The sequence below is a fragment of the Pyrus communis genome, chromosome 4 (genome assembly GCF_963583255.1).
Source record: "Pyrus communis chromosome 4, drPyrComm1.1, whole genome shotgun sequence".
NCBI lineage: Eukaryota > Viridiplantae > Streptophyta > Magnoliopsida > Rosales > Rosaceae > Pyrus > Pyrus communis.
In genome coordinates, this window is record NC_084806.1 from 7,947,345 (window position 1) to 7,964,986 (window position 17,642).

Genomic DNA, 17,642 nt, shown 5'->3' on the forward strand with positions numbered 1-17,642 from the left:
TAAGTAAAGATTCATGCCCGAAGATAATTTATTACAATCCAATGTTCTGTTAGTAAATCTTTATCCTTTATCTGTAAATAATATTGCGCATATAGTTTTTGTAATGGTGTTGAGGATTTTAAATATGTTATTTTTGTGTCTAAACAATAAACAGTGCGTTGTACGCAGAAGCAAAACAACGGACAAGATTTACTCCATATGAGAAGAAGAGGTTAACTTAATTGTTTAGTTTATTCAAAATTGGTCAGATTCAATCTAATTCAATCATTTTTTTTTTTTGCAGTATGGATAACATAAATCTAACATTTCTTTCTTCTCCTTTGCTTAGTTGGAGCTACCCGTGCTGCTGTTGATGCAGGATATGTTCCTAAGGAGCTGCATGTAACATTAATGATGGTATTTTTTTTTTCATTCTTGAAGAATATATTCATTTCTATATTATTTTGTAATGATAGTATATGTCACATCCCGGCCCAAGGCGGATCACTTCCCCGGCCTGCTCCACCACTGTAGCACGATATTGTCTGCTTTGGGCTTATCATTCCCTCACGGATTTGTTTTTGGGAACTCACGAGCAACTTCCCAGTGGGTCACCTATCATGGGATTGCTCTAGCCCACTACTCGCTTAACTTCGGAGTTCCTACGGAACCCGAAGCCAGTGAGCTCCCAAAAAGCCTCGTCCTAGGTAGGGATGAAAATATACATATAAGGATCACTCCCATTGACGACGTGGGATGTCACAGTATATGATGAATCACATCCTTGAACCTGTTATAAGTAGTCTTACATTTTGATTTTCTTTTATTTCTATTCTCCTGCAATTGAAGTATGATTTGCTTTTCTGGTTTATAAAGGGATTTCTGATGCAATGTCAAAAAGAATTTTTGAGTATTTAGTTTATTAGCATCGTAATGGAATGTGGGTTTATATTTCTATGAGTTTGATAGTTATTACATCTTATTAGGTATGTTTCTTCTTAGAAGCGCTGCAATATTTGTAAAAGAAAAGCAGAAGAATTAGGGGCATATTATGTGGAGGGTGAATTGCTTGCCTGAGGTAATTATATATTTTATGTGTGAATGTGACTTATGCGAATATTAACTGAAATGTCAAATATGTGTGACTTGTAATGTGTATATGAAGGTGAACTAATTTAATATATGTGAACTAAAATTGAGACTGGCAAATTACGTAGTGAACTGAAATGTACATAGATGATGTAAATTTAAACTGAAATGCACAACAAAAATTATGCTTAGCATGCTTGCGCAATTGATAAATAGATCTTTGTACAGAATTCTCTCACATTGATGGTTCTTTGATCTCAATGTAATTACCATATATTAACTATGCATTGTGGAGAACTAAACATTGAATCATAAATAGTCAATATATAAGGACACTATCTTATTATGCTTCTTGAAGAATTTAGTGTCTAATTTGAAAAACTAAGGAAGAATTTTTATTCTTTTGTACAAACCCCATCTACTAAAATGTCAGATTTCTTCAATTGACTGAAGGAAACATATGGTAAATACCTTAAACTTTTGGGCATATACATTTTTGAATCACTTTGCTTTTCAGGGATGCAATGAAAGATGATGTGAGGACTTGCGATGATGGAGTTGTATAGCTATTGTGTTGCAAGTATAGGGATGAGCAACCAGGGATATGTGTAGATAGAAAAATATGGATGATATTTGTACCTAGCTACTTTACATTATGTTGGTTGTAGCATACCAAGAGCCCTGACCCTTTTGTTCAAATGGTATGTGTATCTAAATGCATTTAAGATTTTATATATTTACTCAAGATATTTATATTTCGTGATCTCCAAATACACCTTGAATCATTTTTAGATTCTAATATGAATGTAAATAGATTTTAATATATTTAACATGTTTAATAGAGTTTTACATCTCATAACAATGCGCGGATTTAAATACTAGTTATAGTTAAACATACTCTCAAAATCTCAAGAAATCTCATCATAATTTATGTGGTGTATAAATATCGACATTGGAAATCGATGGAAGTGGCAAAACCCCATCCTTGTTTGTACCACATGACTATCATCCAAAACCACAGGCTATATATATATATATATATATATCTGGAGAAAGCACGAATGACCCATGCCGGATGTCGTTTCGTTTTCTGAGCATGGCAGAATGACATGACCTTATCCGAAACAGAACGAGAGCAACCAGGAAAGTCCCAATCCCAGTTCTATTTGCATGTCAAATTATAAAGTGGGGCTAACAAAAAGGACGCACAACCTGCTGGGGGTTTGAGCCAAAAGAGACAGCTACAGAAGCTGCTCATCTTTCTCTCTCTCAATATCTCCAATCCAACATGCATGCATGACCCCCAGCACAGCATACGTGTGGCCTGTCGGATCTTTCTTTCTGTATTTTCTTGATACACAGCTGAGAGAGTGAGAGCTACCTCTCTTTCATTACTATTTGTCAAATGCCAAACACAATTCACAAATGTCTCTGTGTGTGTGTATATATGGGGATGCGGAGCAAGCAGTGACATCCATCTTATTTTTGTTGGTTGTCCCTTTAAAGTGTACAGTATTAAGAGTGAAATGCGTTAACTTCTACAAATTTACATTTAACATGGTATTAGAGTAGGTGTACGTAGATCATGAATGAGTTAGATAAGTATCCATTGTTCTACGTGAAATGGGAGGGTTGAGACTAAGAGTTACTGAAGTGTGAAGTCCTAATACTGAGGACGAGTGTTACTTGTTAGCATAGTTCATCTTCTCAGTAACTTCATAATATGTATGATATGTATGTCTATTTATTATGAATGAGTACATAAAGTATATTAAAGATCATTTTGATTTCCAACATATCATGCGCTTACTAACACATAAGAGAATAAAAAAGTATGTCACACATTATAAAATAACTTATTTCACATGAGAAACCATATATTAGATCGCTCAACAAAAATACGTTTATTTAAGGGAAGTATTATTGGCACTTTAAAAATCTCATTCTACACTCCTTACAAGTGTATTTTTCTTTCCTAATATAGAAAGTTTGGAGTGTAGAATAAGAATTTTGGAATGCTAATAACAAATCCCTTATTTAATACCTGAACAAATATGTGCGATTACTTCTCTGATTTAAAGATTTAAAGTAAGTAATAGTACTGACATGTAATAGCCTTTCGTATTGCAGATCGATTTTGCAATTCGTTTAGTAATCCAAATTGGAGGCATGAAAAAGCAATTACTCTAAGCACCGATTCAAACAAACTAAACAAACGTATAGTTTAAGCTAATTTGGGTTGGCATGCATGAAAGACCGACGCCTAAAATGCCCCGGTTAGAAAATAGTACTGGTCCCGAGCAAAACGAAAAACATAAAAATAGTACTGGCCAAGTAAGTTAAATTTCCATTTATACCTAAACAATGTTGAGAATCAATGTCAATTGTAGGTGAAGTAGGTGGATGTTGTAGGTGAAGTAAGTGTGTGAGGTTGGTGAAGTAAGTGGAGGTTGTAGGTGAAGTAGGTGGATGTTGTAGGTGAAGTAAGTGTGTGGTGTAGCTTTCATTTGGTTTGCTATAAATACCCAAGTCCTCAAGCATTGTATATCATCCAAGGAGAAACAAAGCCTAGAGCTAAATAAGAAAAGCTTTGCTAATTAGTTTGTTTTGTGAGCTTTCTTTAAGAGTGTGCTTTATTTTCTTCTTCTTGGGATCATTAGAGTTATCTTGGATACTCTTCTTATTCAACAAACAATATTATGCACAGATTGAGATTGCATCCTAATTCATTTACGTGTCTTCTCCATTGTCCTCAAGAATAAGAGAACAATAAAGTCTATGTTTAGGGTTTTGGGTTTTGAGGCCTCTAATCTTTTAAAACGTGTTATCCTACCGTCAAATTTGTCACATTTTTTGTTTGTTTTAAATGCACGAAAATAACCCTCAATTGTTGAAATTTTTTATTGTGCAAAGTAAATTGGCTCGTTTATACTTGCAAGTCCATGTAACAAGTCGGAAGAAGGTCATAATTCCAAGGTACATTTCCATCAGTTTTGTCGATAGTCAACGATTATGGATATTGATTTCGAAATTCTCAATAGATATATCCGTAATTAGGTTGCCGACATTTCTGTAAAAATCGATATTTACAAGGGGTACATTGCGAAGATTTTCGAAAAGAGAAAAGAAACAAGAAGAATGATTGAATAGCAGTGAATGAGTGGAGTGGAGCCATATAAGTTTGTATCATCATGAGATCCAAAGGAAGAGGCGTGTGAGTGAGATAGAGAGAGAGAGGACATGAGACTCGAGGGCAGGCCCTCCTTCTCCCCCTCCTCCGCCTCCGCTGTGCAGCTACCTGGGGTAGAGCTGGTGGTGGTTAAGACCACATTTTCCCAATAAATGCATGAGAGAAATGCCAAAGTGCTTGGCTAGCTATATATGGATATACTGACTTGACTAGTATTATTTATGCCCGGTCCCCTTTGCTTGTACAGTTTCCTGTGTCTCCTTGATTTGCACTCATTGTCCACCTTACCTATCTCCATGGTCGTTTTGCCTAATTTCCCACATGCAGGCGTGGCTGCATCTTAGCCTTAATTTGCCTCCTTTCCCTTCACCACTGGAAAACAAGGCCTTCTATAGCTGGTTGGCTCAATTGGTAAGGTCTCTGCTTTATGTGTCGCCCCACCAAGATTCGAGTCTTATTGCTAGCAGTTTTCGTTGGTACGAGACTTATAAATTCTTACGTAAATCCATATCAGTGGCAGCTGACAATTAGGTACCACGCCTAAGTCCTTTAGGCTCGAGGTTGTGGATATGCCCTGACACTGGTGGTGAGAGTCATCACTCTCCCCTTAAACTTTTCTTCACCCCAAAAAAAGGGCCTTCTATAATTTTTGGCCTTTGAGCTGAGAGGAGAAATTTTAATCCAATTTTTCTAAAAAGTAGTCTAAATTTTAATCCAAATCCAACTTACACAATGAGAGGGAAATCACAGAACATATAAGACGAACTTTTACAAATCAAACCATGAAATTGGGTTCTCAGTTAACATTTCCAGGGGAATGAATCAAATCCCGGAGTGGCCATGTTTTTGTTTATGTCAGTCAAATCCAGGGAAATGCCAAAATTCACCATGTTTTTGTTTATGTCAGTCAAATTATTGAGTCTCCATTCTAAATGGCTCCCATAGAGGAGTTGATTTACTGAAGAATCTTCCCACCACCCTGGAATCCAGAATCCTAATGGCCTCCTCTGACTGGATGCACCTGGGAGTTTTATACTGGTTCACAGAAGATCCCTGGGACACAGAGAAATCCATGAGTGCATCAAAAGTCCCATGCTGCACAATCCGGATCTCCAGTGGTCCTATGGAATTGTCCTTCCTCCTGCACCTCCGGTACACCGAGTCCAGGGATTGTTCCACTGTGGAGCAGCATTGCTCCATAATGATGGTCTCCAGTTCTATCGTGTCGTTGTTTTCTTTGGTCTTGAGCTCCCAGAACAGCACATAGTGGCCTGGGATTGAGGAGGTGTCCGCGTAGCTGGTGTACTCGATGAGGAGGAAGCCGAGGCGCTCGAGCAGGAGCTTTGCTTGCGTGACGGCGTTTAGAAGGTCTTCTTCGTTGGTTTTGTCCGTGTCGATGCTCAAAACCACATTTCTCCTGTGCATGAATCTGAACTGAGGAGCTTTGTTGTGGAAGCCAGTCACCATTAGAATGTCACCAACCCTGTACCTGTATAGCCCTGTGTAAACAGTATAAAAAGAAGATTGATAAAACTACTATGATGAGGTAAATTAAAGACCAAAAATTCAAAGTCGGATCATGAGTTAGCGGAGAAATCTTCTCTGTCATTGGTCATAAACAACCATGTGTATGTCTATCTCATCTCCTATCTAGTCATATGATGAGAGAGACAGATATATAGTTGCATACAACTGGTGACACACAAGAATCTCTCGAGTTAGTGAGTGGGATACCAAAAAACTAATGCAGTATTTTATAGTTGCAAGGTAAAAGTTTTGCTGTCACGTTTAAGAAATGAAACGTAAAATACATGAAGCATGTGGGTCAGACTCGGATCTAAAAATAGGAAGTAAAAGTACCTGTAAAAGTTGTGACAACAAGTTCATAATAGTGACCAAGCTTCACATCCACTAGATCAACTGTTTCTAAATTTTCTTCCTCATCTGCGTTTGCGCAATCTTGACCAGAAACACTGTTGCACGGGGCTACCTCTTCGTGGTGTTTCTCCACGGGTAGGAACTCGAAGTAGGCCATGTTCGGAAGGAGGGTGTAAGCAACATCATGCGGCTTGCTTAGCGGGTTGAAATTGATCCCGAAATAGCATTCAGAAGAAGCATACATTGTTGAAATCAAAGGCAGTCCACCAGAATAGAATTCAAGAGTTGGGATATACTGAGCCATGGACCCTGTGACTATAACCTCAATGTACTTTGTTCTTGGCCAAAGCCTCTTAACTATCCCTTCCATTGACTTGTTACTAAATTCGTGCCTGATCAAATCGGCCAAATCTGGATTCGGTTTGCCGAGGACTAAAGACACCGCGTTTCGACAACTGGAGTCAGTGATCCAGGCACTGACAATACCTGAGCTTATGTTTGAGCACAACTCCTCCCAGTAGTCCTCTAAGAATTTGATGGCCCTGAGGAAAGCGGACGCAAAAACTGCACCGACCCTCAGGACCTCATCCCTCTGTACTAAACCACAGAGTAACTGGCAGTACATACTCTGCTTGCTGTCTGAGCACAAGATGGTCTCATCCGGGCTTGTGTAGATGTTAAACCGGTTGAAAGGCCGGTTGCGGAAGTTACTGCTCTTGTAGTAGCTGCTCAGGACAGGCCTTGCCACTAATCCGGAAGGAGTACTAATTTCCGGTTTGATAAACAAGAGGTACATTCCTTTCCCTTGGTCCAAGCCATCCACATACCTGAATTTGAAACAAATATAATTTCTCAGTTACCTTGTTTTTCACTGTTACATCAATTTAGAACCAACAGTAAAATTTAATATAAACACAGCAAAAAGGAGAAAAAAGGTAGCTTCTCACTTGTTCATCACAGGCACAAGGAGATTATAAAAGAATGTCTTCCTGTCCAAGTCTTCAACGGTTGAAGGCATCATCTTCGGCTGTCCTCCCGAAGTTCCCGAGCTGCGAAAAAACATAACTATTAGAACTAAAATTCATGAAACATAAGAAATTGTACTTGTGACCATATACTTTTCGTACCTGGTGAGGAGCTCAGTGATTTTTTGAGCCGAGATGATCTCAGACGTCTCTCCATTGGCAATTCGCTCGATGTAAGGCTTGACATCTTCATAATTCACAACAGGAACTTTGTTCTTGAAATCCTTCTTGTCATGGTGGCCATTGAGAAAGCCCTTCAGATATTCGGTCTCCGCATTTTTCGCTAGTATCTCTTCCAACACCTGCTGCTGTACTTCATATGCATTTGTTGTCAGGTCCTCCAGAAGCTTCAAACCATATTCACTGTCATTTGGATTATAGCTGGGAATCATCCTTGGCAACATTAGAAAGCAAAATTAAAAAAGAAAATTTGGTCCGAGCCGATTCTAGGACGTCATTCACTGTGACACACAAGCAATGAATCGAAAAATTCACCGGAATTTCGGTTTGATTTTGATCAGTTAAGACCTGAAACTCCAAGAAAAAAACAGATTCTCTTCCCTTTTGAACTGAATTTTGTAATATGAAAAGGTGCCTTGCAGGAGAAAAAAAGTGGAAGAAGAGTGAAAGTGCTTAAAGAGCAAAGGAAGAGAAAGTGCTACATATTTGTACGAGCCATTGTCTTGCAATAGAAGGCTGCTCAATGTGGTTTCTGTGTAGCAGCTGAGAAGAAAGGGTGGAGGGAAATGAATAAATAACAGACTCTGGAGGGGACTTCGGGAAAAGATGTATATTCAAAAATAAAATAAAATAAAATAAATCTGAAAAATAAAAAAATGGAAATGTGAGGGAAGTTGAGGACGCTATGGAGGTCCTACACACGTGGCCTTGTCTGGTTAGCTGTGAATAATATTGAAAAAAAACTAAGGTTCAAGTTTACATCTTTTGTCTGCTCAAATCAACCATTAGTCAGCCAAGGACCTAGCTATTAATTGAATACTCACTATCTATTAGACAGATGGAATGAGATAATAATTAAAAGAAACGTAACTACAGAAGACTTATTTCTCAGAAAAAAAAAGAAAAGAAAAAGAATTTCATTAACTAACTATAATATCGCATATGTAGTTCAAATCAGTTGACTAAGCGGATGCTTCTTCCGTGCACTCGAGTTTCAATTTCCTTTGCGTGGAAGTATCCAATTGCTAATGCAACAATAAGATAATGCCATCAAAATATTGTACAGAAATCATGGACAAGCTCTGGCTTCTGATAGTAACAGAGATTTTAACAGGAAACTTCTTTTCAAGAAGGGGACTGATAGATTAAGTCAAGGTTTTGCTAATCTCAGCAGACATTTAGCAAAAAGAGTTGATTAGACTTCATTAAAACAGGATTAAGCAGTGGTTTGTCACATTCTCTGCCAAAAATAATTATGGTACAAAATTAAGGTGGGGGTTTATTTGGCTGCTAATTTAATTAATTTCAAGCAGACAAAACCTGGCCACAAGGTGATAGGGGAGTTTTCACCGCCAGGCATTGCACCAGACCCACAAAGACTTTTGTGGCTCTAAAATAAAATGAAATCTTTTCAAGGAAATGATTTGTTTACTCATTGTTTAAGATTAATGAAGCTCTCAAATCAATATCTCATTCCTAATCTAATACTAGGAGGTGTCTAATAAGTCACCATATTTGAGATATTACAGCTGGGTAAGAATATCTAATGTTGAAGAAAATATTAAAATTTATACACCAAATCAGATCATTCATGCTAAGGGGCAAGTCTATTGCTTGCATTGGTGAAGAACTTCTATGTGCCAGAGGATCACACAAAGATGGAATCTCAAGTCAATTAGACATTATCACGTAGGAAACTTAAAATACATGATATTGTATGATTGACTTAAGATATCGCTACTGCAGTATCTCGTGTAAGTTTATCTCCTTGAAAGAACATGCTAAGTGTCACAGGGATCGCATTTATCTTTGTTCTGGTGCATTATGAACGATACAATCCTACCACGATCCACTGATGTTTAACCCTGCGTGATTCCAATAACAAATCTTGGTGAGAAACAGAGAAAGAATGGCAAAAGGAACAAATATAAAAGAAAAATAAAGAAAAAATTGATATATAGACAGAAAATGTTTGTCATGCCAGTCAGTAGAGAATCATATGTCATTTCAAGGACCCTACTCTGGAAATTGAAGTCACCCAAATTATGATTGGACCAAACCAACACTCAAGAAAGTGTTGGCTTGTAAACTGTCCGCCTGGTATTTGAAGGATCTGAGGACAAAGAGAGTACTATTTTTGAGTAAATTATTGTCCAACTATACAACAAATGCACCAACCCCAGCATACAGCTAAAAGTTCCAATCTTTCACAGGCTCCACTCATGTCTCAAGAAAAAGCCAATTCCTTAAGGGTAAAGTCAATACTTGATGAACAATACTTACATGATTATAGTTCACACACCATTCAAAAATTGCAAAAAAAAAAAAAAAAAGAAAAAAAAAGAAAAAAAAAAGAAAAAAGAAAAGGGCTAAAATGCTCTCGAACATTGAATACTCTGCGACTTAAAACGATTAGATGCAATCCATCGGTTGTCCTAAGCAACGAAGTATTCAATACTCTAGCATGTTGTAGCCTCACCCCAAAACTTAATCAATGTTCTAACTTTTTTTCTTTTTATTTTATAAAAAATAAAGGAAAACAAAAGTTTCTGTAAATTAGGAACTGCCCTACTTCATAAAATTGTAGACTTACAAGAGACAGTAAGCTACTTTACAAGTTAGGCCAGAAATGGAAAAGAAAAGGCTTCTTTCTGGTCTTGAAACACCCACGACTTCACATAACAGAGTGGCCCCATCAAAACTAATATTGTAAGGCGTTAACGAAATGAACTGGCTTTTAGGCATTTAGCATGGGTCTCTCAATCCTACTCCGTTCGGGCTAGAATTCTCTCCCATCTTCTTTCCATCCTCTTTCATCTCTTCCTCTCTCATTTTCTATTTTGTCTTTCTCTTTCTATAAAAAAAATTAATATAAGATGTTCACATGGCTTAACTGTGACTATTCAAATGGAAGGGAAGGGGAGGGAAGGGAAAGGAAAAAAAAAGGGGAGAGAATCCTACTCTGTCTCTCAAGCACCAATCATGCATTTTTCTCTGAGGTAGCATGTCACGACAGGGTCTCAAAAGTGTTGGGACTTCTGGGTTTGATTGCTTGAGAACAGAAAAAATGTGTATGGTAGAATACAACTGTCATACACAACATGTGTTATTTGCAAAATCATAATGTTTATTCTCGGGAGCAAGACGAAGCTCACACATTACTTTGCCTAGCTGCCTTGGCTCCTTACACTAGCTCGGCCTCTAAGAGATATTTTGTCAAACATCTTGCCTCTATGAGAACCATTCTCAATAAAAAGTGTCAGAATTTCAAAGAAACATGAGGCAATTGCGTACATTGTCCTTAATGGTATTCATGATGAACCACTATTGCTCAAGTAAATTCTTTTTATAATTCATAATGTGCAGTTCAGATTCACAGTTTGACAATATAGTTTAGTAAAAGAACATTACAACATTCTATCTTAAAATGGTCAAGTAACATGCATGCAACATGTTAAATTTGAGAGAATAGTCACATACCCAATTCTAAAGCAAAATCTTAAGTGTAACTGGTGATTTATCATTCCCTTTATGTCTTGCATCATGTCGCGTCACCGTAGAATCCCCTACTTTCTAGGCAAGTTCTCTTATACATGGGGCTCATTGGGATGTGTTAAAATTTGGCTAGCTGTTTTGGGTGTGTGTAACAATAAAGGAAGTTGAGGGTTTGAGGCTTTGAACCTTTGAGTTTGCTTCAGGTAAAAGAATAGGCCGTCATGCGAGCTCATTGAGGGAAGCAATTGAGCAATACAAAACCGTTGTTCGTTAAACAGCTTGAAGAGGAAGAAAAATAGTAATGGCTAAACAGTAATATTAGGACATATTGATCGGGATTTGCTAGATTTGGTTTACTAATTTAGGTCTTCATGTTTAAGATAAAACAAAGTAGGTGTCTTAAGGGGGGACAGACCGCCTTTGAAATGGGCAGGGGAAGAGGAGCAAACTAGGGGTGGGAACTGGGAAGGGAAGAGTGAGATCGCTCTTCACTTTCCCCCGGTAAATATATTATCATTTGTTTGACCAAACGAAAGATCCACCGTACAGTTGTTCTTCAAATTAATGACCAACTCAAAGAGAAATAGAGCAATTTGGGCTTGTATCATATGATATCATATGTTTCAGAACATGATTAACATGCAAAACGTTACAAGCACTTAGTCTAATGATAACTGCAGAGTTATGGTTCGGTTCACATAAATAGCGAATTAAACATATAATTATAGATAATTGATTTTTGGATTCACTCAAATTCCAAACCGACTTCTTCTCAATTCTTTGTCTTAATTTGTTATCATTTATTGATATATTTGATTCAAAGTGAAGAACCATAATTTAGAGTCTCGATTTTAGAGTCTTAGTTTTAGAATGGTTAATGCTAGAATTTTAAGTTTTAAGTCACATAATATGCAAAGCACTCTCTCTCACTTTCCACATTTAGATGGTGGGAGTTTCGACTGAACTATGCTGCCTACCGATTGACGTCCAACATATCCTCCTTCTCACCATCATGTTCTTCCTTCTCATTATCATGTTATTCCTTCATATGATTCTATTTTTCTCAAATCCCAACTAGTTTGTTGGATCAACGCTTGTTCCATTTTAGACCAATGATGAAATATAGCGTTTTGGGTAGGATAGTGGCTGGGCTCAATATGGACGACGATGACACTATGACACTAGAGGATGGGGTTTGTAGATCCATGCAAATCTAGAGGGTTGTGAGGTTTATGTTTTTTAGGTTTTAGTACGTTTTATACTTAAGAAATTGCATATGACCAAGTTTGAGTTTGATGTGTATTATGTAGTTTCTCTATAAGAGTTTCGGTTGGCAATTAGAATGGAATTGCAACTTCATGTCGTTATGCAGTTGATTTATATTGGCATCTTGAATGGGTGTGGTTTTGGTGATTGGATCTCAAAATTTTCTATTCGTTGATTTGCATGTAATTTCTTCTAGATCATTTCAATTTTGTGATCGGATTTGTTACAAATGTGATATTGAAATTGATCAATAGAAAAGGCTTTTGCTCATATTCAGTGCCGTATTTGCTCTCAGTATTCAATGTCATATACTTACATATTATATGATTTAATCACATGTAACTAAATTCAACCTACAAATTGTATAAGAGGAAACTTTTCCTTAGTTGAATTTTGCTTGACATTACAACTTAGAGTACATTGTAATATAGTTAATAGAGGAAATAAGCAAATCACAAATACAATTAACCACTAACCTTGTGAAGCCATTGCAGCAGAAAAACTAGAGCTCTTCTACACTCAATACTACTGTATGCAATTAACAAACAATGGGGCTTGTTCTCTCCGTTTTGAGTAATCAGTGTGAATGTGGGGACCTCTATTATATATTCTTAGTGGTGGTATTTGATTAGGTTACTTCCCATCATGTAATCCTAATCAAATTGTATAAACAAATATCCTTATCACCGCAAACCAAAGTTATCATATCAAAATAGTTAAACCTATTCATACCAGGATTACTTCCAGCTTTATATCCGATCAAATACATTCCCTGATAGCTTTACAAATCTAGTCTATCCCAATCTCTTATGACTTTAATCCCTTAAGCAAGTGATAAACTTAGTGTGCAGCTCTAATTAGATTACATTCTCCCACTAGAGCCAACACTTGTTTTCACACATGCCACCATATAAGAAATCATACTTTAGTGGCCATGAGAATAGGAACGACAAAATCCCAGTAACAAGTTTCTGTCATATGCCAGCATTCATAAGAACTAAAGGGAGTCATGTCCTTAAAACATAAACATTATCCCCTGAATCACTATCATAAAACTATCATACACATGAAACTCCAACATGCATGCTTGAATGTTTCTGTAATGCACCTCATATTATAGTCCACCTTTAATAAGACTAGTAAACTAGTCTTCTTCATTGTCTCATATTGAGACCTTTAAGTTGCCCTCTGTAGTAACAATTAGATATAAATTATTTTCCAAATAACACATTAAAAATGTATTGTATCATAACTACAAATTGCAAATGGGAAACTTCTGCAACCAGCAGTTTATTACTTTATTAGCAAAGATAAACTGTAAACTTTAATGCATGTATCAAATAACTAAGGTTGAAAACAAGAACATAATGTAATCAAACCATAGGCTCCCACAAATCCACGATATCAAGATTCTCTAAAACCCCTATCTTCTGTATGTGCTTCTTAAAGACCACCACGAACTGGCTTGGTTAATGGATCAGCAATCATGGAAGATGTTTCCATGTAATTTATTTTAACTAAGCCCTCTACCATTTTCTCACGAGCAACAAGGAACTTAATATCCAAATTTCTGGTAGCATTGGACCTTTTATTATTCTTGGTAAAGAATATGGTTGCATTGTTGTCACAATAAAGTTGTATTGGTCTTGAGATCGAGTCGACTATACTGAGACCTGCGATAAAATTCTTCAACCAGACTCCTTGATTAATTGCTTCACAACAGGACAAGCACTCAGCTACCATTGTTGACGATGCCACTATATCTTGTTTAACACTCTTCCAAGAGATAGCTCCACCACCCATCATGAACACATAACCAGAAGTTGACTTCAAATCATCGGGACAACCTGCAAAATCTACATCACTATATCCTTCTAGAACCAGTTGATCATCAGTTCTTTTGTAGACTAACATGTGTGATTTAGTCCTCTGAAGGTACCTCAATACTCTCTTACCTGCATTCCAATGTGCCTTACTAGCGTTGGATTGAAACCTTCCCAAAACACTAATTGTAAGAGCAAGATCAGGTCGTGTACAAACCTGTGCATACATTAGGCTCCCAACAAGCGATGCATATGGCTTGTCTTGCATAGCTTTTTTCTCTAAGTTATTCGTAGGACATTTTTCTTTACTCAATTTGTCTCCCTTGGATATCGGCATTTCTATAGTTCCACACATTGACATATTGAATCTCTTCAACACTTTTTCTATATATCCCTTCTGCGACAACCCTAGTAATCCTCTCTTCCTGTCCCTTTTAATCTCGATACCCAAAACATATGCAGCCTCACCCAAGTCCTTCATTTCAAAATGGTTTTTCATGAAAGACTTGGTGTCATCTAAGAGACTCATACTGTTCGTAGCCAATAAAATGTCATCTACGTAGAGCACCAAAATAATAAAGTTGTTCCCATTAATTTTCAAGTAAATGCATGCATCAGAGGGATTCTCAACAAAACCATGCTCCCTTATAACTCGATGGAATTTTAAGTACAATTGCCTTGATGCTTGCTTTAATCCATAAATGGATTTCTTCAATTTACAAACTAAGTGTTCTTTCCTTTCCCCCATAAAACCCTCTGGTTGAGTCATGTATATGACTTCTTCTAAATCACCATTCAAAAAGGTTGTTTTTACATCCATTTGATGTAAAAGCAAGTCAAAATGTGCCACTATTGCCATAATAGCTCTGAATGCATCCTTTGTCAATAACGGACTGAACGTGTCTTTATAATCAACCCATTCTCTTTGAGTAAATCCCTTTGCAACTAGCCTCACCTTATGCCTTTCGATGCTTCCTTTCGAATCTCTTTTTGTCTTAAACACCCACTTACACCCTATCGATTTGATGCCCTGAAATGGTTATACTAATTCCCAAACATTGTTGCTTTCCATGGAACTCAATTCAATTTTCATTGCCTCAATCCACTTGTCGGAGTTGCCACTAGTCATGGCTTCTTGAATGAATTAGGGTCTTCGAATTCTGACAAGTGTGATTCACTTTCAGCAAAATAAACAAAATCTTCCAGAGTGTTAGACTTTGTTACCCTAGTTGATTTTCTCAATGGAACAATACGTTGCTGCATTAATGTTTGTGCTTGTTGTATGATTGGTTGTGCATACTGCATGGTTGGTTGTGCTTCATTGGTGACATCTGCATGCACTTCAATCTCATTTTGAACCTCTACATTTTCGCCTTCTTCATAATTATTGTGTTGCTGATCTTCATGGTTGTCATCAACATCAATATTAGTCATTTGCCCAAGAATATCAACCACGGTAGTCACTTTATTATGATCTTCAATCTCTGCCCCATTCTCGATAACCGCATCCTCTCATTCCTCAAACACAAACTTGTTTGGATTGGAAGTAAATTTATCATTACCTTGAGTGTGTTCCAAGAGGATCGCCCTTGCAGTCTCAACAATTTTCATATTGTAATTAGGGCAATGAAATCTATAGCCCTTGGATCTGTCTGCATAACCCATGAAGTAACAACTAATGGTCTTGGAATCTAATTTCTTACCATTAGGATTGTAGACCTTTGCCTCTGCTTGGCAACCCCATACATGAATGTGTTTTAAACTAGGCTTTCTCCTAGCCCATAATTCAAAAGGAGTCCCTTTCACAACTTTGCTTGGAACCCTATTAAGAATGAAACTCACTGTCTTCAGTGCCTCACCCCACAAGAAATCTGGGAGTTTTACCTTGCTTATCATGCTTCGAACCATGTCAAGAAGTGTTCTATTTCTTCTTTTTGCCACCTCATTTTTCTCGGGAGTTCCTAGAGTGGTATATTGAACAACAATACCATGATTTTGCAAGAAAGAAGCAAAAGGGCTTGGATGTCTACCTGTTTGATCATACTTTCCATAGTACTCACCTCCCCTATCAGACCTTACAACCTTAATTTTTCTTTCCAATTGGTTTTCAACTTCCTTTTTGTAAATTTCAAAAACTTCTAGGGCTTTAGATTTTTCAGAAATTAAATAAACATAACAAAATCTTGAAAAATCATCGATGAAGGTGATAAAATATTTATTTCCTTCAATAGTTTGTGTGGGAAAGGGACCACAAATGTCCGTGTGAATGAGTTCCAAAAGTTGTTTGCTTCGTGTGGAACCTTCCTTCCTAGACTTAGTTAATTTTCCTTCGATGCAATCCACACAAAAATCAAAATCATTAAAATTCAATGGAGGCAAGATTTCATCTTTCACTAAGAGTTCCATCCTTGGTTTTGAAATATGACAAAGCCTTTTATGCCACAAGTTTGATGACTGAAGTGACTTTGTTTATTTGCTCTCAGTACAAAAGATAACTTAATTATTCTTAAGTGAAAATTGAAACATGGAATCAACCAAAAATCCGGTACCAATATGGGAGGAGTTATAAAAAAATATTGAAGCCAATCTTATTCATAGTAAAATAAAACCCTAACAAAACTAATCTTGAAACTGAAACAAGTTTCCTTCTCATCGAAGGTACATAAATGACATTTTCCAAATCTAATTGAAAACCAAAATCCAAATTAAGCCTAACTGTGCCTAGAGCCTTGACTTCAACCCTCTCCCATTGCCAATGGATACCTTGACTTCATCTTTATTTGGAATTCTCCTTGTTATGAAGTCTTGCAATGAGTTCGTAACATGAACAGAATAGCCAGAGTCAAGCCACCAAGCACTACTAGGTATATCAATCAAATTACTTTCAAAACAAGCAAAAACCGTTTTACCTTTTTTAGCTTCTTGTTTAGCAAGCCATGCTTTATATTTAGGACAACTCATCTTCGTATGGCCGGCCTTTTTACAAAAGTAACATTTGAAAACCAAAAGTCTGTTAGGTTTAAAAACCCTCTTGGAAGATGAGTGAACATTTCTAGTATGATCTTTCCTGATGGCATCCGAGTTTGATGCCTTGACATCCCTATTGCTGCTTTGAACAAAATTAACCATTTCATCCTTTTCTTTGTCCATTTTCTCTTTTTTCATCCTAACCTCCTCACTTACACAGATGGAGATTAACTCATTGACATCCCATTTCTCACGTAAAGCATTGTCAGACACTTTGAGTTGAGTGTATGTATCAAGGAGCGAATTCATAATAACAAGCACAAGGAAAGTTTCAGATATGGGCACCTCAAGTGTTTTCAGTTTTCCAGCAACATCGATCATTTTCAGAATATACTCACGCACACTCTCAACACCATCATACCTCATGGTTGTCAATAAATTCATAAGGTTCCTAGTTTCACTCTTGTCTGAGTCTTTGTACTTTTCTTCAATGGATTTCAAGAAGTCCTTTGCATTTGATGTTTCTGGAAAACCACCACACACCACATCGGTCATTGATCTCTTAATAATCATCAAGCAAATTCTGTTGGACCTTTCCCATTTCTCATGCTTGGATCTTTGGCTTGCTGTGCTTCCATCAGTGGGCACCAATGGTTGCTCAGTTCTCAGTGCTAGATCGCAGTCCGTCACACCAAGCACTATCTCCAAATCTTGCTTTCATTTTTTGTAATTAACTCCAGTTAGGGGTTC

At 37.1% G+C, this 17,642-nt stretch overlaps 1 protein-coding gene across 1 annotated transcript; it reads right to left on the reverse strand.

The window, feature by feature from the left end:
• Positions 1-4,629: 4,629 nt before the first annotated feature.
• On the reverse strand, positions 4,630-7,870 carry LOC137731653 (indole-3-acetic acid-amido synthetase GH3.17-like). Its single transcript, XM_068470829.1, has 4 exons — positions 7,264-7,870; positions 7,084-7,185; positions 6,119-6,963; positions 4,630-5,757 (listed from the first exon to the last, which is right to left on the reverse strand). The coding sequence occupies exons 1-4, from the start codon at positions 7,563-7,565 to the stop codon at positions 5,171-5,173; spliced, it is 1,836 nt and encodes a 611-aa protein (XP_068326930.1). The 5' UTR covers positions 7,566-7,870; the 3' UTR covers positions 4,630-5,170.
• Positions 7,871-17,642: the final 9,772 nt, after the last annotated feature.

What these genes read in the sequence shown, in the direction of transcription:
- LOC137731653 (XM_068470829.1), bottom strand. Translation starts at nt 7,565, where the DNA reads ATGTTGCCAAGGATGATTCCCAGCTATAATCCAAATGACAGTGAATAT. An exon ending in CTTGTGCCTGTGATGAACAA is followed by an intron (nt 6,964 to 7,083) that starts GTGAGAAGCTAC and finishes TTTCAAATTCAG; the next exon opens with GTATGTGGATGGCTTGGACC. An exon ending in TGTTGTCACAACTTTTACAG is followed by an intron (nt 5,758 to 6,118) that starts GTACTTTTACTT and finishes CTGTTTACACAG; the next exon opens with GGCTATACAGGTACAGGGTT.